The sequence below is a fragment of the Theropithecus gelada genome, chromosome X (genome assembly GCF_003255815.1).
Source record: "Theropithecus gelada isolate Dixy chromosome X, Tgel_1.0, whole genome shotgun sequence".
NCBI classification, from domain to species: Eukaryota; Metazoa; Chordata; class Mammalia; order Primates; family Cercopithecidae; genus Theropithecus; species Theropithecus gelada.
This window is the reverse complement of record NC_037689.1, coordinates 117243796-117263985: the sequence shown is the minus strand read 5'-3', so window position 1 is coordinate 117263985 and position 20190 is coordinate 117243796. Positions and strand designations below refer to the sequence as shown.

Below are 20190 nucleotides of genomic sequence, written 5' to 3'. Positions count from 1 at the left end.
CTTGAGGTCAGCAGTTCGAGACCGGCTTAGCCAACATGGTGAAACTCAGTCTCTACTAAAAATGCAAAATTTAGCTGGGCGTGGTAGGGCGTGCCTATAATCCCAGCCACTCAGAAGGCTGAGGCAGGAGAATCACTTGAACCCGGGAGGCGGAGGTTGCAGTGAGACAAGATTGTGCCATTGCACTCCAGCCTGGGCAATAAAAGGAGACTCAGTCTTGAAAAAAAAAAAAAAGAAAAGAAAGAAAGAAATCTGTGCTATAGTAATATATGGGCTTCTTAACATAGTTCTATTTGTGAACTTAATAAGTAATATAATTTAAAGGAAGTGAGTGTGTAAATAATGTCTGGAGACATCTGCATCAACTGTAATGTAATATGAAGCCATCTATGATTTCTATTAGTGACCAAGTCACAAGTACTGCTAATGCCACTGAGGTCTGTTGCCTACATTCGTAAATAAAGAAAGCATTAAATTTCATTAAATTTGGTGGAAATAAAGTTGTATTTTCCCATTCAAGTTCATGGGATCCTCTGAATTCTATACATGGACTCTTGTGGACTCCAGGTTAAAAACCCTTTCTGTGATCCATTGGTGCAAAAATGCTTGAGATGACTGCAAATATACGTGGAGGTTTTTGCTTTTATTTATTTACTTTTTCCTTTTTGAAATGGAGTTTTGCTCTTGTTGCCCAGGCTGGAGTACAGTGGCGCTCGGCTCACTGCAACCTCCGCCTCCCAGGTTCAAGCAATTCTCCTGTCTCAGCCTCCCGAGTAGCTGAGATTACAGCGCCGACCACCACGCCTGGTTAATTTTTTTGTATTTTTAGTAGAGACAGGGTTTCACCGTGTTGGCCAGGCTGGTCTCCAACTCCTGACTTCAAGTAATCCGCCCGCCTAGGTCTCCCAAAGTGATGGGATTACAAGCGCGAGCCACCACGCCCGGCTTATTTTTATATTTATTTTATTTATTCATCAAAAATGAAAGGTTTTTGCTTTTAAACGGGGAAAAGGATTAAAACGGGGAACACTAGCATCCCAAACGCATGTCATTAATTATTGTACAGCTTGCCAAAGGCGGGATACAATGTCAGGCTGGACTTCTTAGCAGCCAAGGAAGAGGTTCTGTCCCTAACTTTCTGAGTTGAAAACTTTGATTGGCAACCTTTCGCCTAGTCGAAAACCCCAAGTGTCTAGGCTTACATAAGCGTCCACGTGGTCCAACCCCCTCTAACTTCTCCTGCTTCCTCCGACACGACTGTCCCGTCCCACACCTTCCAGCCAGGCCGGAATGACTCGTAGCCCTCCGGGAAAATGGCACTTGCTCTCCGCCTGCCCAGCTCCGATCCGGCGTTCCCAGTCCCTGGCGCCCGGAGGTGACGGTCGCTTCCCCTGCCCTCTCTTAGGGTTAGTCCCGCCCAATCGACTCCTTAGGTTTTCGGAAGGGCTTCTACTTTGGCATTTATCACGGGCTGTCTGCCTCACTTGCAAAGCAGGGTGCCCCTAGCACACAGCCGGGCCCCTCGGGGAACCCACTTAGGGAAGCGAAGCAAAGCGAATTGCATTTGGCAGGAACCAGCGCTCTTTCCCACGGCGCCATGGGAGCGCACCGGTGGGCACAGAAAGCACTAGGAAGAGGCGGTCGGCGAATAGCGTCACCTCCTAAGCTCCGCCCATCAGAAGCGCCTTCTAAGCTCGTTCTTCCGCCTGCTTCCCCCCTCTTTTCCTTTCTCCGCCATCGTGGTGTGTTCTTGCCTCCACTTCTCGCCATGGTAAGTCCATCGGCCCCCATCGGCCGCAGGGTGGCTTCCCAAACACCCGAGGCCGCTGCCACGAAATGCCTGGGCCGCGCGGGGCGTCGAGGGGCTGGTGCCTTTTAAAGGCTTTTTCAAGAAAAGCTCCAGTTCGGCCACTGTTGTCTTCCTCGGCCTGGAGGGAAGCTAATGAGCCAGCGAGCAACCTGGAGAGGGGCGGGCTGCGCTGCGGCCGCGGATTCAAGGGGACTCTTTCTTTGCCGGGCCGCTGCCGAGTCGGGCAGGGATTCCGGTTTCCCTTCGCTTGTAGCGAACTCTGGTTCTGGAGGCGAGGGTTGGGAGGTAGCAGCCACCCCCGAAATCGTGACCTGACTGTGGGCTGCCCGTGGCACGCGCAACGTGGAGGGCAATCAGGAGGGTAATGTGGGCTACTGGTTTTCGAAAAGGGTTTAAGCTTGGCGTGGAGAAGCGAACCACATTTTTAGATCCCAGGACTTTTGTTTAGAGGACGTTTATTCAGAGACTTGAGCGTCACCCCGTGGAAGCGCCTAGAACAAGGGGTGTTTTGTGAACCCGTATGTCATTCTGGCCTTCTTAGTAAATGGCAGTAGCGAACTGGTCACTCTTTACTGGGAAATGTGAAATGTTGATTTCCAGATGTGGAGGCGATAAGTACTGATATTTTGTCACTTGTCAAGTAATAGTTTATTACTTGACAAGATTTAAAACTGCTACTGTGGGGGGGGGGGGGGGGGTGTAATCTTTGCCTTCTTTGTATTGGCTCCCATTATTATGCAAGGGTATGTTCTTTCAGGTTGGCCAGGCATTCAACCTGCATCCGTGCCCTTTTTGCGAGATTATTCTGTACATTTGGGGGAGTATTGGGGTTGGCCTTAGATGACTGAAGTTCTTTATGAGAGCCAAAAGATGCAACTAGAAACTGAGACAGTCATCGTCGGAAAAGTGACATTTCATTTCTTTTTAAATTTAAAAGTTTATTTTTGTAGCAGTGAAAATTAGCAGTAGGGATAGAGTTACGATTAATACCGAAATGGTGAGTAGATCCTCTGAACGTCAGCAGGGACTTTCCCTAAGTCTTAATTACCCTCCCAATGACACTTGAAAAGTATGTACCCCTATTTTACAAAGTAGAGCACTGAGATTCCTTGACTTGCAAATGGTAGATGGTTCTGTTTGACTCAAAGCCAAGTTCCCTCGCCATTCCCAGTGTGGTCGTCTGAGTCCTTGGGGGACTGCAGGGTAAACTGAAAGGTAGCCTCTGGCTGTGGAGCAGAGAGGACCTGGGTTTCAATTCTGGTTCTGCACATTGATGCTCTGATTTTGTGCATGTTTCTTAACCTCCTGATTCCACTTATTTAATTTGAACAATAGAAACTGTGGTATCTGCCTCCAGAGAAGTTGTGAGGGTCAGAGACTTGCTTGGTTTGATGGCTTAGCGTTGAGAAGATTTTGGGGCTGGGGTATGTGTTAAGCACTCAAATGTTGGTTTGAAGGAGTTCTTGACTTTGACTCATTCAGTCAGTCTCTAATATCAATGTCTAAATTGATTGCATTTTCTTCCCAGTCTTCTCACAAGACTTTCAGGATTAAGCGATTCCTGGCCAAGAAACAAAAGCAAAATCGTCCCATTCCCCAGTGGATTCGGATGAAAACTGGAAATAAAATAAGGTAAGACCTCCATCATACTGCTTGTATTTTGCTAAATGTAAGAGCCACTGTACCTGGCCAAGGTTACTTTTTGAGTATAAATACATGATTAAAATTGCTTGCAGTCCAATCCACCCTCTGACAGCATTCTCAAATTCCTTTCTAAAAACATGCTTCCTTTGTTTCTGCACTGCATCCAGGCCACAGCTGGGCTTATGGGCAGACAGTTTTCCAATACTTGTTAATTGCCTGGTTATCTTCAGTGTGAGCTAGGTCATAAGGTGGAAGGCTGCCTTATACACATCCTGGTGGAGAAGGTCCAGTCAGTGTTTTTAGGCTTTTGTTTTTGTATTTTGTTTTTTTTCGAGATGGATGGAGTCTCGCTCTGTTTCCCAGGCTGGAGTGCAGTGGCACAATCTTGACTCACTGCAACCTCTGCCTCCCAGGTTCAAGTGATTCTTCTGCCTCAGCCTTCGGAGTAGCTGGGACTATAGGCATGTACCCAGCTAAGTTTTGTGTTTTTAGTAGAGATGGGGTTTCACCATATTGGCCAGGCTGGTCTCAAACTCCTGAGCTCAAGTGATCTGCCCCTCTCGGCTTCCCAAAGTGTTGGGATTACAGGCATAAGCCATTGTGCCCGGCCTTTGTTTTTGTTTTTTGAGACAGGATCTTGTTCTGTTTTACATGCTTCATTGACACTATCACTGCAGCCTCTACACCACCAGGCTCAAGTGACCCACCCGCCTCATCTCTCTGAGTAGCTGGGACTACAGACACATGCCACCACACCTGGCTAATTTTTAAATTTTTTGTAGGGATGGGGTCTCTCTGTGTTGCCCAGGCTGGTCTTGAACTCCTGAGCTCAAGCAATCCTCCTGTCTCACCCTACCAAAGTGCAGAGATTACAGGCGTGAACCATCGCACCTAGCCCAGTTTTTTAGATGTTTCTCTTTTCTAAAGAGAGACTAGAAAAGATTGGAAAACTGCTCTGAACTGCAGAAGTAGTTGATCTCAAAGGAAAAACATTACTAGAATTGCTATGAAGGACCTCCAAGGTCATCTAGCCTAACTCCAGGGAAAGCTAGGCCTGAAACTCAATGACTCGTGCATGGCTTTTTCAGCCTGTCGCTCTTTGGACCTGATGGGCCTTGAGAGGGGTTTTGAAGGGAGGAAACGTAAGTATCAAGAATCAGCAAGAGCTGCCCAAGGTTCAGCAGTTGCTCTCTCACCCAGGCTGAGTGCAGTGGTGCAACCCTCTCACCTCAGCCTCCTGAGTAGCTGGGACTACAGGCGTTCACCACCATGCCTGGCTAATTTGTGTACCTGTTGTAGAGATGGGGTTTTGCCATGTTGCCCAGGCTAGTCAAAGCACTTTTTTTTTTTTTTGAGACAGAGTGTTGCTGTCATTGCCCAGGGTGGAGTACAGTGGTGTGATCTTGGCTCACCGCAACCTCCGCCTCCCGGGTTCAAGCAATTCTGCTGCCTCAGCCTCCCAAGTAGCTGGAATTACAGGTGCCTGCCACCACACTCGGCTAATTTTTGTATTTTTAGTAGAGACGGGGTTTCACCATCTTGGCCAGACTGGTCTTGAACTCCTGACTTCGTGACCCACCTGCCTCCCAAAGTGCTGGGATTACAGCGCTCAGCCAGAACTTGATTCGAGTTGTATGGCAAAGCTAGTGGGATTGGTTTGCTAAGAAGACTTAAAAGTGTGGCTTCTTAGGGCTAAAGTTGAGGGCCCATTTCCTTGGTTCATTTAGCCAGTTAGATGTGAAAATTGCCACCCATTGTAATGTTATGGGCTAGTTAATTGCTTACCATTTGATTACTGGATACTAGACACTGTCCTTTATTGTTTGATACATCTACAGGAACGTCGGGTTTCTCTGTGTCCTGCCTGATGGTGGGACCTGCTTGTGAAGAATGAAAGAAGTATATATAAGCCAGGCACAGTGCCTCATACCTATAATCTGAGCACTTTGGGAGAGGCCAAGGCAGGAGGATTGCTTGAGGCCAGGAATTTGAGACCAGCCTGGGCAACATAGGGAGACACCCCCCGCCCCCATCTCTACCAGAAAAAAAAAAATTAGCTGGACTTGGTGGCACATGCTTGTAATCCTAACTGTTTGGGAGGCTGAAGTGAGAGGATCACTTGAGCCCAGGAGTTCACAGGCTGCAGTGAGCTGTGATCCGGCCACTGCATTGCAGCCTGGACAACAGTGTGACCCTGTCTCAAAAAAAAAGAAAAATGTATGTAAAACTCAATGCCTAGTTCAATAAATAACTTGCTATTAAACTCTGGTCTCCTAGAATTGGGAAGGTATTTTGTACGTAAGATTATATACCTTTGACCCAGATAATTGACCTGATGGAATGATTTTCATTGTCTTAGCTATCTTCCAGTTTTAAAAATGTTTTGAAAGCAGGTTGCAATTACAGTGCTTCATTTTGTGGAAGTACTGCCATTATCCTGCTGAGAGAAAAGCCATGTTAATCATTTTTGATTTTGCTTTTATGAGGGTAAAATCATGACAGATTGACATGGACAATTCAGGGATTGCTGTTTCCCTGTACTAGACGTGAATGGGGGAGTTGATTGATTGTAAAGATCACGCGAGGCCAGGTGCAGTGGCTCACGCCTGTAATCCCAACACTTTGGGAGACAGAAGCGGGTGGATCTCGAGGTCAGGAGTTTGAGACCAGCCTGGCCAACATGGTGAAACCCCGTCTCTACTAAAAATACCAAAATTAGCTGGGCATGGTGCGGGGGGGGAGGACTCCATCTCAAAAAAAAAGTATCATGGGGGAGCTTTTATGTGTTTGTGACCCATTATGAGGGGGTTCAGAATATGTGTGTACCTCCAGGTCCATTGAATCAAAAGTGGGTGCAGGTACACTTGGAGAGAGCGGGCTTCCCCACTGCTGTGATCCCAGTTAAGAGCCTAGCCTTGAATTATTTTGAGAGGATAAAACTTGACTTGGCTAGTTTTTTTTTGTTGTTTTTTTTTGTTTTGTTTTTTTTTTTTGAGACGGAGTCTCGCGCTGTGTCACCCAGGCTGGAGTGCAGTGGCGCGATCTCGGCTCACTGCAAGCTCCGCCTCCCAGGTTCACGCCATTCTCCTGCCTCAGCCTCCGAGTAGCTGGGACTACAGGCGCCCGCCACCACGCCCGGCTAGTTTTTTGTATTTTTAGTAGAGACGGGGTTTCACCATGTTAGCCAGGATGGTCTCGATCTCCTGACCTCGTGATCCACCCGCCTCGGCCTCCCAAACTGCTGGGATTACAGGCTTGAGCCACCGCGCCCGGCCGACTTGGCTAGTTTTTAAACACATAGGGTATCTTTTTTTTTTTTTTACTCTCCAGAAAGAACTCCAAACTTGTTAAAGGAGAGAAAAGTGGTACCCTTTGTATTTTGTGGTACCTAAAAGGTTGTGTGAATGGGAACAGCTAAATTGCTGTCGGACTGCCTTTGTAACTTGACATTTTTTTCTGTGTAGGTACAACTCCAAAAGGAGACACTGGAGAAGAACCAAGCTGGGTCTATAAGGAATTGCACATGAGATGGCACATATATTTGTGCTGTCTGAAGGTCACGATCACATTACCGTATCAAACTGAAAATGTCACCACTCTCTGGAGAGTTTGACGTATTTTCCTCTCTGAATCTATTATGAATGCGTTGGTTGGCTGGGTTCAGTAATAAATATGTGAGGCCTTTCATTTCAATTGCTGTTGTATTGTGGTTTGTCAAGTACTGAATTCTCCCTTCCCTGCCAAACCTAACAACAGTATCCAGTAGAACTTTCTGCAGTGATAGAAACGTTCTCTGGCTACCATATGCTTGAAGTGTGTTTAGTGTAAGGGACTGATTCTGCAAATTTTATTTTATTTTATATATATATTTTTTGAGACGAGTCTGGCTTTGTTGCCCAGGCTGGAGTGCAGTGGTACGATCTCGGTTCACTGCAACCTCCGCCTCCCGGGTTCACGCAGTTCTCCTGCCTCAGCCTCCTGAGTAGCTGGGATTACAGGTGCCCCACACCACGCACGGCTAGTTTTTGTATTTTTAGTAGAGACAGGGTTTCACCATATTGGCCAGGCTGGTCTCAAATTCCTGACCTTCAGATCCACCTGCCTCAGCCTCCCAAAGTGCTGGGATTACAGGCGTGAGCCACCACGCCCGACCTCTCGTGGTTTTTACAATCGATCACCTCCCCCATTCACGTCTAGTGCAGGGAAACAGCAATCCCAGAATTTTATGTTTAGTAGAGACGGGCTTTCACCATGTTGGCCAGGCTGGTCTCGACCTCCTGACCTCAGGTGATACACCACCTCTGCCTCTCAAAGTGCTGGGATTACAGGCATGAGCCACCGCCTGTTTTTGTACAGTCTGTGAACGATACAGTTCCTACATTTTTAAATAGTTAAGAATATTTTCTTTGGGAGGCCGAGATGGGCGGATCACGAGGTCAGGAGATCGAGACCATGCTGGCTAACACGGTGAAACCCCATCTCTACTAAAAAATACAAAAAATTAGCCGGGCGAGGTGGTGGGCGCCTGTAGTCCCAGCTACTTGGGAGGCTGAGGCAGGAGAATGGCGGGAACCCGGGAGGCGGAGCTTGCAGTGAGCTGAGATCCAGCCACTGCACTCCAGCCTGGGCGACAGAGCGAGACTCTGTCTCAAAAAAAAAAAGAAAAAAGAAAAAAAAAGAAGAATATTTTATGCCATCTGAAAATTGAAATAAAAATTTCTGTCCATGTAAAATGTTCTTGTTTCACAGCCATGTGCATAACTTATGTGTATAAATGCACCCTTGTGCACAGAGATAATGTGGCCTGCAAAGCCTAAAATATTTACTACTTTGCTCTTTATGGAAAAAGATTGCCAACCCCTGTTCCTGGATTCAAGAGAGTTCACTTTTGTTTTTAAAAAAATCTAGGCTAATTGTTGACATTGTAACAGGTAATGCCATTGCCTGACTTATTGAAGAGCTATAGCTGAGTGAATGTACACGGAAATCTTGTGGGTTTGAGCTTTTACCAGGTTAGTGCAGCTTCTTTGGTACCCCTTGCAGTTTCCCTGGCTGACGAATCACCAGGGAATTATGTTTAACGTCTCAAAGAACCAGTAGCAACTTCATATTTAGAGAGATGGTTAGCAAATTATTGGCCACCTTTGTGTCAGGCACTGTTCTAGGTACTTGGGATTCATTGGTTGATAGACAAATTATGTGGCATGTTAAGTGGTGACAACGAATAGGCCAATATACAAGCCTTAACAGATCTTTTCTGTAGAAAAGGTGAGAGGGAACAAAGCTCCCCCAATTACCAGTGGAATTAGGATTGAAACTGCGGCAACAAGGGAAAGAACAGGGTTTGGCTGTAACTCCCTGCCCAGTCGATAGGGGGCCTGTGCTGCCTGGACATAGCTGAGAAGGCAGGTGGCAGGAGATGTGGGCTGCTGCATAAAGTGTCCAAGTGATATAGGCGGGATTGCACAGCAAAGGATTCCTGCCTACAACCACACTAGGAGGTTCGGATGAAAACAATTCCGGCCGGGCACAGTGGCTCACGCCTGTGATCCCAGCACTTTGGGAGGCTGAGGCAGACGGATCACCTGAGGTCAGGAGTTCGAGACCAGCCTCGCCAACGTGGTGACGCCTCGTCTCTACTAAGTAAAGTACAAAAATTAGCCGGGCATGGTGGGCGCGCGCCTGCAGTCCCAGCTACTCAGGAGGCTGAGGCAGGAGAATTGCTCAGACCCGGGAGGTGGAGGTTGCAGTGAGCCGAGATCACCCCACTGCACTGTAGCCTGGGCAACAGAGCAAGACTCTTGTCTCAAAAAAAAAAAAAGAAAAAAGCAATTCCTAAGTGCATGGCACTCACCAGAAGTGTGAAGAGTGAGCTCCAGAATACCAAGGAACTTAGGAGCTTTAAAGGATCTTTGGAACCTACCTCCTGAATCCCTAGACTGCAAATACTTTTTTCTTTTTTCTTTTTTTTTTTTTTGAGACAGAGTCTCACTCCTGTCGCCCAGGCTGGAGTGCAGTGGCATGATCTGGGCTCACTGCAAGCTCCGCCTCCCGGGTTCACGCCATTCTCCTGCTTCAGCCTCCCAAGTAGTTGGGATTACAGGTGCCCACCACCATGCCTGGCTAATTTTTGTATTTTTTTTTTTTTTTTAGTAGAGATGGGGTTTCACCATGTTGGCCAGGCTGGTTTCGAACTCCTGACCTCAGGTAATCCGCCTGCCTTGGCCTCCCAAAGTGCTGGGATTACAGGTGTGAGCCACTGTGCCCGGCCTGACTGCAAATGTTTTCTCTTATTGCATCAGTGATGACTTCATATTCAAAGAAAGCTGCCACTGTGAACAGCAGTTGGTAAATATTAACATACTTAAAAATGTTACTCAAGGCCGAGTGCAGTGGCTTGCCTGTAATCCCAGCACTTTGAGGGGCCTAGGCAGGTAGATCACTTGAGCCCAGGTATTCGAGACCAGCCTGCACAATATGGCAAAACAAAAAATTAGCCGGCCAGGGTGTAGCGCACCTGTAGTCCTAGCTACTTGGGAGGCTGAAGTGGGAGGATCACCTGAGCCTGGAAGGCCGAGGCTACAGTGAGCCGTGATCATGCCACTGCACTCCAGCCTGGGTGACAGAGTGAGACCCTGTCTCAAAAAACTCAAAATACTCAAGTCCAAAGGAGAGGGACTTGATAAAATTAACTGACAGTCACAAGACAGGGAAATTTCTAACCATTTCAGACCATTAGAAAGCAGTCTTGTGCTTCAGAGTAGGTTGGGTGTTTGCTAACAGAGCCCAAGGAGGTTAAGTGACAAGGCTAAGATCTAATTAATGGCATAGCCGGCTTTCTCTACAGACCTCGAATAGTTGGGATTACAGGCGCCCAACAGTTGCACCTGTACCCAACTACTCAGATAGGTAGGATTAGGATTTGGAGAAAAGGAAAATGATGTGGACAAGGGGTTAGCTGTGTGTGAGGGGTTAATTTGGAGCCTGGGAGTTGAAAGCTGTGGGGTCTGGATCCAGTGGCCCCTCGCTATCTTGTACAATTGCCAGTACCTGTTTCCCCATCTATGAAGGGAAATTGGATTAGATCAGTGCATCTTGAAGGGAGGAATGGGAACTTGCGATATATTTTAAGATTTCAAAAAGGTACTGAAATAGTAAAGTGAAGCATTAGATGACAGGTTTTGAAAGACAGGAAGTCACCCCTGTGGTGACACTGCCCATCCCTTGACCTACTGAGAAGCAGGCAGCAGACTGGTGGTTGAGTTTGCTGCTGTCTGTGTATCACCAGACTATAGTCTGGATTCATCAAACCCTGCTCCCAGGCCAGGCGTGGTGGCTCATGCCTGTAATCCCAGCAGTTTGGGAAGTCGAGATGAGTGGATGATTTGAGGTCAGGAGTTGGAGACCAGCCTGGCCAACATGGTGAAACCCTGTCTCTAAATACAAAAAAACCCTGTCTCTAAAATACAAAAATTAGCCGGGCGTGGTGGTGCAGGCCTGTGTTCCCAGCTATTTGGGAGGCTGAGGCAGGAGAATCGCATGAACCCAAGAAATGCAGGCTGCAGTGAGCCGAGATCACGCCATTGCACTCCAGCCTGGGCCACAGAGTGAAACTCCATCTCAAAACAAAACAAAACCCTGCTGTCCACCACTCACCAGTTGTAAGCCCTCAGCATCCTCATCTGCAAAATGGAGTCTCCCTCAGAAGGTTGTGAGGATGAAATTTAATAATTCACCAAAGCACTTGGTTCAGTTGCCTGACTAGGAAAAGGAGATGAGGAGTAGGGAGTGAGCAGGAAGAAAGTTTTGGTGTCAATCCCCAGCACACATGCGCCATATGTTGGCACAGGGAGATGGAGGAGGTTGTGATGGGAGGCTGAGATAAAGTCAGGCAGAGCTGCCATGGAGTTGGTGCTCAACATCAGCTGCTAGATTGATGTCAGTTCTCTTCCAACTCCGGGGTTTTAATTTGGAGGGACAGAGTAACCCCTCAAGGTCTTGCAGTCAAGCCTAGGGTTGAATCCCAGCTTCATCACTGAACCAACTGTGAGACTTTCCTCTCTTAGAAGACTTTTATATCCGGAGTCATACCTGACTACCTCAGGTTTGTAAGGATTGATTGATGTCTGTAAAGGATTAGTTCCAGGAGTGTATATTCAAGGTAAATTCAGTCTATGCTCCCAAGTAAAAAGGTTTTGTTTGTTTGTTTGTTTGTTGAGACAGAGTCTCGCTCTGTCGCCAGGCTGGAGTGCAGTGGCACGATCTCGGCTCACTGCAATCTCCGCCTCCCGGGTTCAAGTGATTCCTCTGCCTCAGCCTCCTGAGTAGCTGAGACTACAGGCACGCACCACCACACCTGGCTAATTGTTTTGTATTTTAGTAGAGACGGAGTTTCACCATCTTGGCCAGGATGGTCTTGGTTGGACTCCTGAACTCGTGATCCGCCTGTCTCAGCCTCCCAAAGTATTGGGATTACAGGCGTGAGCCACCGCGCCTGGCCTTGTTTGTTTTTTTAAAACAGAGTTTTGCTCTTGTTGCCCAGGCTGGAGTGCAATGGCCCGATCTCAGCTTACTGCAACCTCCGCCTCAGGGGTTCAAGCAATTCTCCTGCCTCAGCCTCGCAAGTAGCTGGGATTACAGGCCTGCACTACCATGCCCGGCTAATTTTTTTGTATTTTTAGTAGAGATGGGGTTTCACCATGTTGGCCAGGCTGGTCTCAAACTCCTGACCTCAAGTGATCCACCCGCCTCAGCCTTCTAAAGTGCTGGGATTACAGGTGTGAGCCACCATGCCTGGCTGTAGAAAGTTTTTAAGAAGAGAAAAGGATCAGTTCCACCAGATATTCTTCCATTTTACAGGTGAGAAAAAGGTAGGCTGGACATGGTGGCTCATGCCTGTAATCCCAGCAGTTTGGGAGGCCGAGGTGGGCGGATCGCCTGAGCTCAAAAGTTCGAGACCAGCCTGGGCAACATAGTGAAACCCCGTCTCTACTACAAATACAAAAAATTAGCTGGGCATGCTGGTGCGCAACTGTAATCCCAGCTACTCAGGAGGCTGAGGCAGGAGAATCACTTGAACTGGGGAGGCAGAGGTAGCAGTAAGCCAAGATTGCACCACTGCACTCCAGGCTGGGCAACAAGACTGAAACTCCCCGTCAAAAAATATATAAATAAAAATAAGGCCGGGCACGGTGGCTCACGCCTGTAATCCCAGCACTTTGAGAGGGCAAGACGGGATGATCACCTGAGGTCAGGAGTTCGAGACTAGCTTGGCCAACATGGTGAAACCCCATCTCTACTAAAAATACAAAAAATTAGCCAGGCATGGTGGTGTGTGCCTGTAATCCCAGCTACTCGGGAGGCTGAGGCAAGAGAATTGCTTGAAGCCAGGAGGCAGAGGTTGCAGTGAGCAAAGATCATGCCATTGCATTCCAGCCTGGGCAACAAGAGTGAAACTCTGTCTCAAAATTAATTAATTAATTAATTAAAGTAAAAAATATTGATAGTAGTGAGGCTGAGAAACCCTGGTCTAGTAGCACTGCAGCCAGCCACAGTGACCCTTTATTAATTTTTTAAGACAAGGTCTTGCTCTGTTGCCCAGGCTGAAGTACCCTTTATTTATTTTTTTAGGCAAGATCTTGGACTGTTGCCCAGGCCAAAGTGCAGTGGCATGATCATGGTTCACTGCAGTCTCAACCTCCCAAGCTCAAGTAATCCTCCCACTTCAGCCTCCTGAGTAGCAGGGACTACAGGCATGTGCCACCATGCCTAGCTAATTTTTATAAAAAATTATTGTAGAGACGGGGTTTTGCTCTGTTGTCCAGGCTGGTCTTGAACTCCTGGGCTTAAGTGATCCTCTTTCCTCTGTCTCCCAAAGAGCTGGGGTTACAGGCGTGAGCCACCATACCCAGCAGTAGCACAATCTCAGTTCGCTGCAACCTCCACCTCCCAGATTCAGGCGATTCTCCTGCCTCAGCTTCCAAAGTAGCTGGGATTACAGGCTCGCACCACCATGCTCAGCCAATTTTTGTATTTGTAGTAGAGACGGGGTTTCACCATGTTGGCCAAGCTGGTCTCGAACTCCTGACCTCAGGTGATTCACCAACCTTGGCCTCCCAAAGTGCTAGGATTACAGGCATAAGCCACCGTGCCCGGCCACCTGGCTATATTTTTAATGTTTTTGAAGTATAACATTCATAAAGAAGAGTGCACTTTTTTTTTTTTTTGACAGTCTTGCTCTGTCGTCCAGGCTGGAATGCAGTGGCGCAACCTCGGCTCACTGCAGCCTCTGCCTCCTGGGTTCAAGCGATTCTCCTGCCTCAGCCTTCCGAGTAGCTGGGATTACAAGTGCCCACCACCACGCCTGGCTAAGTTTTGTATTTTCAGTGGAGACAGGGTTTCGCCATGTTGGCCAGGCTGGTCTCAAACTCCTGACCTCAGGTGATCCGACTGCCTCGGCCTCCCAAACTGCTGGGATTACAGGCGTGAGCCACCATGCCTGGCAGAAGAGTGCACTTATATGCGTAGATAGCTTGATGAATTTTCACGGGGTGAATCCAGTCGTGTCACCAGCACCCAGATCAAGAAACAAAACATGATCAGCATCCTAGATGCTCCTCCTTGAGCTACCTTTAGTCACTGTCACCCCCCCAAGTGTAACCACTGTCCTAGCATCTAACAGCATACCTCAGTTCTGCCTGTATTTGTGTTATTTATGAATGGAATAATGAACTTGGCACTTCTGTGTCTTGCTTCTTTTGCTCACTCTCACATAACATTGATCCATATTGTTGCACGCAATTGTAGATAATTCTGTATCATGTTCCAGTGTGTGAATACCCCCTGATTTATTTTTCCACTTTCCTGTTGGCAGGCATTTGGACAATTTCCAGTTTGGGGACTTTATGAATAGTACTGCTGTGAACATTCGTGTACATATCTTTTGTCCAACATGTGTACACATTTCATTACAGGTGATTTGGTTTTCATTCTGTGCTTCTCAGGATATATAAACATAACGAAAATGTGTGTCATAATGAGACGAAAGCTAATTAAAACTTCCACAATGAGCATGTATTTACAATCAGGCGAGATTAGGCAAATTCAGGGTGGCATGACCACAGACTGTACTTATAATCAGAAAAAGATTTCTTTAAGAACAGGAAAATTAGTGGAAGTTGAACAATGAGAACACATGGACGCAGGGAGGGGAACATCACGCATCGGGGCCTGTTGGGGGATGGGGGGCCAGGGGAGGGATAGCATTAGGAGAAATACCTAATGTAGATGACGGGTTGATGGGTGCAGCAAACCACCATGGCACATGTATACCTATGTAACAAACCTGCACGTTCTGCACATGTATCCCAGAACTTAAAAGTATTAAAAAAAAAAAAAAAAAAGAACAGAAACATGTCTTTACTTTTCTTTTTTTTTTTTTTAGATAGATCTTGCTCTGTTGCCCAGGCTGAAGTGACGTGGCGAGATTTCGGCTCACTGCGGTCTTGACCTCCTGGGCTCAAGCGATCCTCCCACCTCAGCCTCCCAAGTAGCTGGGACCACAGGTGCATGCCGCCACACCCAGCTAATTTTTGTATTTTTAGTAGAGACAGGGTTTCACCATGTTGGCCAGGCTGGTCTCAAACTCCTGGCCTCAAATGATCTGCCCACCTCAGCCTCCCAAAGTGCTGGGACTACAGGCGTGAGCCACTGTGCCCGGCCATCTTTTTTTTTTTTTTTTAAAGAGGGCAATTGAACACAAGGCTTCAAAGATGTCTCTCATGAAATCCAAGGGCAGGAGGCAGCCAGGCTTCCAGAAGAACCAGAACCAGGGCCTTGAAAGCCACTGAGAAGTCAGGCAGGCTACTCTCGCTCTCTGGGCCTCAGTCTTCTACTCAGCTTCTTTCTGTGTGTCTGTCTCACTCTTGTTCTTGGCCGACCTGCCTCCTCTGCTTCTCTGAACACAAGGCAAAAGATGGCCTCCTCTCTGTCCTCAGGTCAGGCCACCAGTGGAAATGGATGGTAATCGCTGAATCCCAACAGCAAGATCATGAGAGGGAGAGGCCAGTTGGCTCAACTTGGGTCATGAATCCAGTCAAGAGTCAGTAACTATGGACCAGGCATGGTGGCTCACGCCTGTAATCCCAGAACTTTGTGAGGCCGAGGCGGGTGGATCACCTGAGGTCAGGAGTTCAAGACCAGCCCTGCCAACAAGGTGAAACCCAGTCTCTACTAAAAATACAAAACTTAGCCAGGCACGGTGGTGTGTGCCTGTAGTCCCAGCTATTCAGGAGGCTGAGGTGGGAGAATCGCTTGAACCCAGGAGGTGGAGGTTGCCGTGAGCCGAGATCATGCAGCTGCACTCCAGCCTGGGCAACAAAGCGAGACTCCATCTCAACAAAAAAAGAGTCAGTAACTGTGGCTGAGAGGACAGGGTTATGCATAGGCTTGACTGCCCTGTGAGTGAGCTGGTGCCCAGAGAAAGCAGTATGGGCTTAGCAGATATCCCCAAGAGCACCTACTCCAAGGGAACTCTGAACGAGAGACCTGTGTGTGTGCTAGTCCTGGCGGCGTTGCCTCAAGTAATCCCTTACCTCTCTGGGATTTTGTCTTCATCTGTTTGCTCCTGTTCTCTTGGTGCTTCCTACAGTACTGTATGTTGATTTTTATTTAAGTTTGCTTTTCTGTGGGTAAATTTTCAGGGGCTCCCAAGAATACTAAGACCTGGGAAAGATGGCATATCAAACAAACAAAGGATAATTCTGAAAGAAATTCGACAAGCTTATGAATTGTGGGATTTGAAAAAAGACATACCCTTTGGACCCAAGACCAAATTCTTGGGTTTGGGCTGCAGGCCAGTTAGCAGTCCAAGCTGGAATAAAATATTACCTCTCTCCGGAAACTCGGGATAAGATGTTACCTCTCCCCGGAGACTCGGCATGACTCCCACTTTCTTATCTGAAGCCGCTAGTTTCAGAGGAAGTCTTTGTAACTGCCTTATGCCTTACAGCCTGGCACCTGTCTCTGAGTATTCTCTGAGACACATATATTGATGTATTCCAAACAGCACAGGGTAGAGGCAACTTTTTCTATTGTTAGTAATTCATTATCGCAGTTACGATTTAAAATATTTAAAAATAGGCCGGGCGCGGTGGCTCGTGCCTGTAATCCCAGCACTTTGGGAGGCTGAGGCAGGCATATCACGAGGTTAAGAGAGCGAGACCATCCTGGCCAACATGGTGAAACCCCGTCTCTACTAAAAATACAAAAATTAGCCGGGCGTGTTGGCACACACCTGTAGTCCCAGCTACTCGGGAGGCTGAGGCAGGAGAATGGCTTGAATCCGGGAGGCGGAGGTTACAGCGAGCCGAGGTGGCGCCACTGCACTCCAGCCTGCCAACAGAGCGAGACTCCATCTCAAAAAAAATAATAATAATAAAAAATAAAAATAAAGAAAATATTTAAAAATAAAGTAACCATAGGAAAAGTAGGTGCAGGCTATACAGGAACTCTCTGATATTCTTGCAACTTTTCTGTAAATCTAAAACTATTCTAAAATGTAACTTTATGACTTTATTGACTGAGGCAGGAGGATCACTTGAGCCCACCAGGAACTTGAGACCAGCCTGGGAAACATAGTGAGGCCCCATCTCTACAAAAAAAAAAAAATCCTTTTAATGAGCCAGGTGTGGTGTCACACACCTGTAGTCCTTCTACTTGGGAGGCTGAGGTGGGAGGATCGCCTGAGCCCAGGAGTTTGAGGCTGCAATGAGCTAGGATTATGCCACTGCACCCAGGCTGGGTGACAGAGTAAGACCCTGTCTCAAAATAAATGAATGAATATTCATTTATGAAAATAACCAAGCAAACACCTACACCTGAAGTGAAATTGATGAAATATGCATTTTAAAGTGTGGCACTCAAGGAGGAATGCTGATGGGAGACTGAGTTCCTGGTTTATTTACAAATCACCAAAAGTTGATGAACTCCACTGATGATGTCTGCATCATAAACACTTACTTTAAATTGTGTCTACGTAGGTCGGTTCCGCATAGATTGATGGAGAAAATGTCTTCCTATTTGCAGGATGTCTTGTCTTAGCAAAACCCTTCATGTAGGTGCTTTGGTTAACTGCATGGGGGCAGCAGAGTGACATGGAGCACTCACAAAGCTATGGAGCTGACCAGGCCTAAGTTCACATCAAATACATACCTCTCACTTACTAGTTGGGCGACTTTATTTTCATTTATTTATTTCTTTATTTATTTTGAGACGGAGTTTTACTCTTATTGCCCAGGCTGGAGTACAATGGCGCGATCTCAGCTCACCCCGCAACCTCCACCTCCCGGGTTCAAGTGATTCTACTGCCTCAGCCTCCTGAGTAGCTGGGATTACAGGTATGTGCCACCATGCCTGGCTAATTTTGTATTTTTTGGTAGAGACGGGGTTTCTCCATGTTGGTCAGGCTGGTCTCAAACTCCCGACCTCAGGTGATCCGCCCGCCTCGGCCTCCCAAAGTGTTGGGATTACAGGTGTGAGCCACCACGCCCGGCCTAGGCAACTTTCGAGGTGTTACTTAACCTCCCTGAGCATGTGTAAAATGGGATAGATATTGTGCTATAACTTGCTTTGGCAATTAAATGAGATGGTGTGTTAAAATTGCCTGGCCTCTTGTATGATAGCAATCTTTAAGAGTGTCTGGTATAGGCCCAGCACAGTGGCTGATGCCTGTAATCCCAGCACCTCGGGAGGCCAAGATGGGAGAATCACTTGAGCCCAGGAGTTGGAGACCAGCCTGGGCAACACAGTGAGACCCCATCTCTATTTTTTAAAAATATATATAAAATAGAAAAAAAAGAGTTTCTGATATAAACCTATAACTGATATTTTTTTCTTCCCTCCCTGCCTCCCTCCTTTCTTTCCTTCCTTTCTTTCTTCCTTCTTTCCTTCCTTCCCTTCCTCTCTCCCTCCCTTCTTTTTTACTTTTGACATATTTGGGGAGGGAGTAGATAGTTTCTGTTCTGGCAGGCAGTTAACAGAAAGTTCACGCTGGTGTAGATATGTAGGCCCAAACTGAAAACTGAAAATGGATGAATAATAAATACATTGCTGTAAGACTCCTTGAAATACAAGTCTCAGCTGGGCTGAAATGCAAGCCCAGCACTATTCTTGGGAAAGGGTGAAGGGTCCCAAGAAGACAAGGATATTCATCTCCTAATAGGAGCATTCAAGAATAAATTTCATTCATTTAACACGTATTTACAGAACACCTACATGTGCCAAACAGTGTACTGGCTGCTGGGGATGCAGTGGTGAATAGGCTAGGCAAGGACACTGCCCTTAGGATCTCACAATCTATTCCAGTGGCTACAACACACACACACACACACACACACACACAATCCTGCAATCCTGCAAGTTTCTTGATGTGCAATGCAAACTTATATTTTTATTTTATCCCATTTCATTGAAAAAATGGATTTCATGCCCCACTAATAGGTTGCCTGTTTAGTTTGAAAGGCATAGATCCAGTCGAGAAAATAAATACATAGACAATTAATTATCATACATTGTTACAAGCACAATGATAGAGAAGTATTCACAGAGGCCAAGGAAAATATTCTGAACTTACATATTTTAAAAAACGGTCTGATAAGGCTGATGCCAAAACAATCTGTGTTCGTAGTGTGAAGTGCATATTTATATTTTATTTTATTAATTAATTTATTTATTCATTTATTTATTTTTGAGACAGAGTATCGCTCTGTTGCCCAGGCTGGCGTGCACTGGTGAGATCTCAGCTCACTGCAACTTCCGCCTCCCAGGTTCAAGCGATTCTCGTGCCTCAGCCTCCCAAGTAGCTGGGACTACAGGCGTGTGCCACCACACCCTGCTAATTTTTGTATTTTTAGTAGGGATGAGGTTTTACCATGTTGCCCAGGCTGGTCTCGAACTCCTAACCTCAAGTGATCCACCCACCTCGGCCTCCCAAAGTGCTGGGATTACAGGCATGAGCCACCTTGCCCGACCACATTTATACATTTTTATCACCAAAGTGACATTCATATGCTTGCAATATGCATGCACATATATTTAGTATGTAATTTGGGAATCACAGAATGATGACACTTTATACAAACAGAACTTTGTGCTTCAAAAGACAGCATTTCACTGCCGTTTTGAAGAATGCTAGAGATAGTATGTGTTCCTGTTATCTATTGCTGTGTAACAAACTATCCCAAAACCTAGTGGCCTAAAAAGAGCATTTTGTTTCCATGCCCGGGTTGGGAAGCATTTTGTTTCCATTCTCAGGAAGTTGGGAAGACCTTGGCTTGTTACTTTTTTTCTGATCTAGTGGGGGTAGCCTGGGCTGGAGGATTCACTTCCAAGATGCCTTTTCCACTCACATGCTGGGTGCCCTAGTGCTCCTTGGCCTTTCACTCCCTCTCCTTACATGGCATCTCATCCTACAGGGCCGCTTTATGTGGCTTGGCCTCTCACAGCATGGTGCTCTTGGGGTAGATGACTGCTTATGTGGTGACTGGCCTGATCATGTTCCAAGAGACAGGAACTGGAAGCTGCCAGTCTCTTAAGACCTGGGCCCTGAAACTGGCACCAGGATCAGCTTCCTGGGGGTGGTCGTGCAGTTGCACAGGGCTCTGCGCTTAGCTTGATAACTCTGATTTTGCGATCTTGAAATTTCTTTTTTTTTTTTTTTTTTTTTTTTTTTTTTTTTT

The 20190-nt window shown here is 46.8% G+C and overlaps 1 protein-coding gene and 1 non-coding gene across 3 annotated transcripts; both read left to right on the top strand.

Annotated features, from left to right (window-relative positions):
* Positions 1 to 1687: 1687 nt before the first annotated feature.
* On the top strand, positions 1688 to 7147 carry RPL39 (ribosomal protein L39). Of its 2 annotated transcripts, XM_025372537.1 has the most exons (3): positions 1688 to 1771; positions 3339 to 3442; positions 6919 to 7147. In XM_025372537.1, exons 1-3 carry the CDS (start codon positions 1769 to 1771, stop codon positions 6965 to 6967), a joined length of 156 nt encoding a protein of 51 aa, XP_025228322.1. In that variant the 5' UTR covers positions 1688 to 1768; the 3' UTR covers positions 6968 to 7147. The 2 variants fall into 2 exon arrangements, with proteins under 2 accessions (XP_025228322.1, XP_025228321.1); XM_025372536.1 differs by lacking the exon at positions 1688 to 1771 and having other exon boundaries at positions 3304 to 3442.
* Positions 5841 to 5972, top strand: LOC112616725. Its single transcript, XR_003117752.1, has one exon. It is a non-coding gene; the product is annotated as a small nucleolar RNA SNORA69 (small nucleolar RNA).
* Positions 7148 to 20190: the final 13043 nt, after the last annotated feature.

Coding starts and splice junctions, on each gene's coding strand:
- RPL39 (XM_025372536.1), top strand. CDS start 3,309: ATGTCTAAATTGATTGCATTTTCTTCCCAGTCTTCTCACAAGACTTTC. Junction 3,443..6,918: donor AAAACTGGAAATAAAATAAG/GTAAGACCTCCA, acceptor TTTTCTGTGTAG/GTACAACTCCAAAAGGAGAC.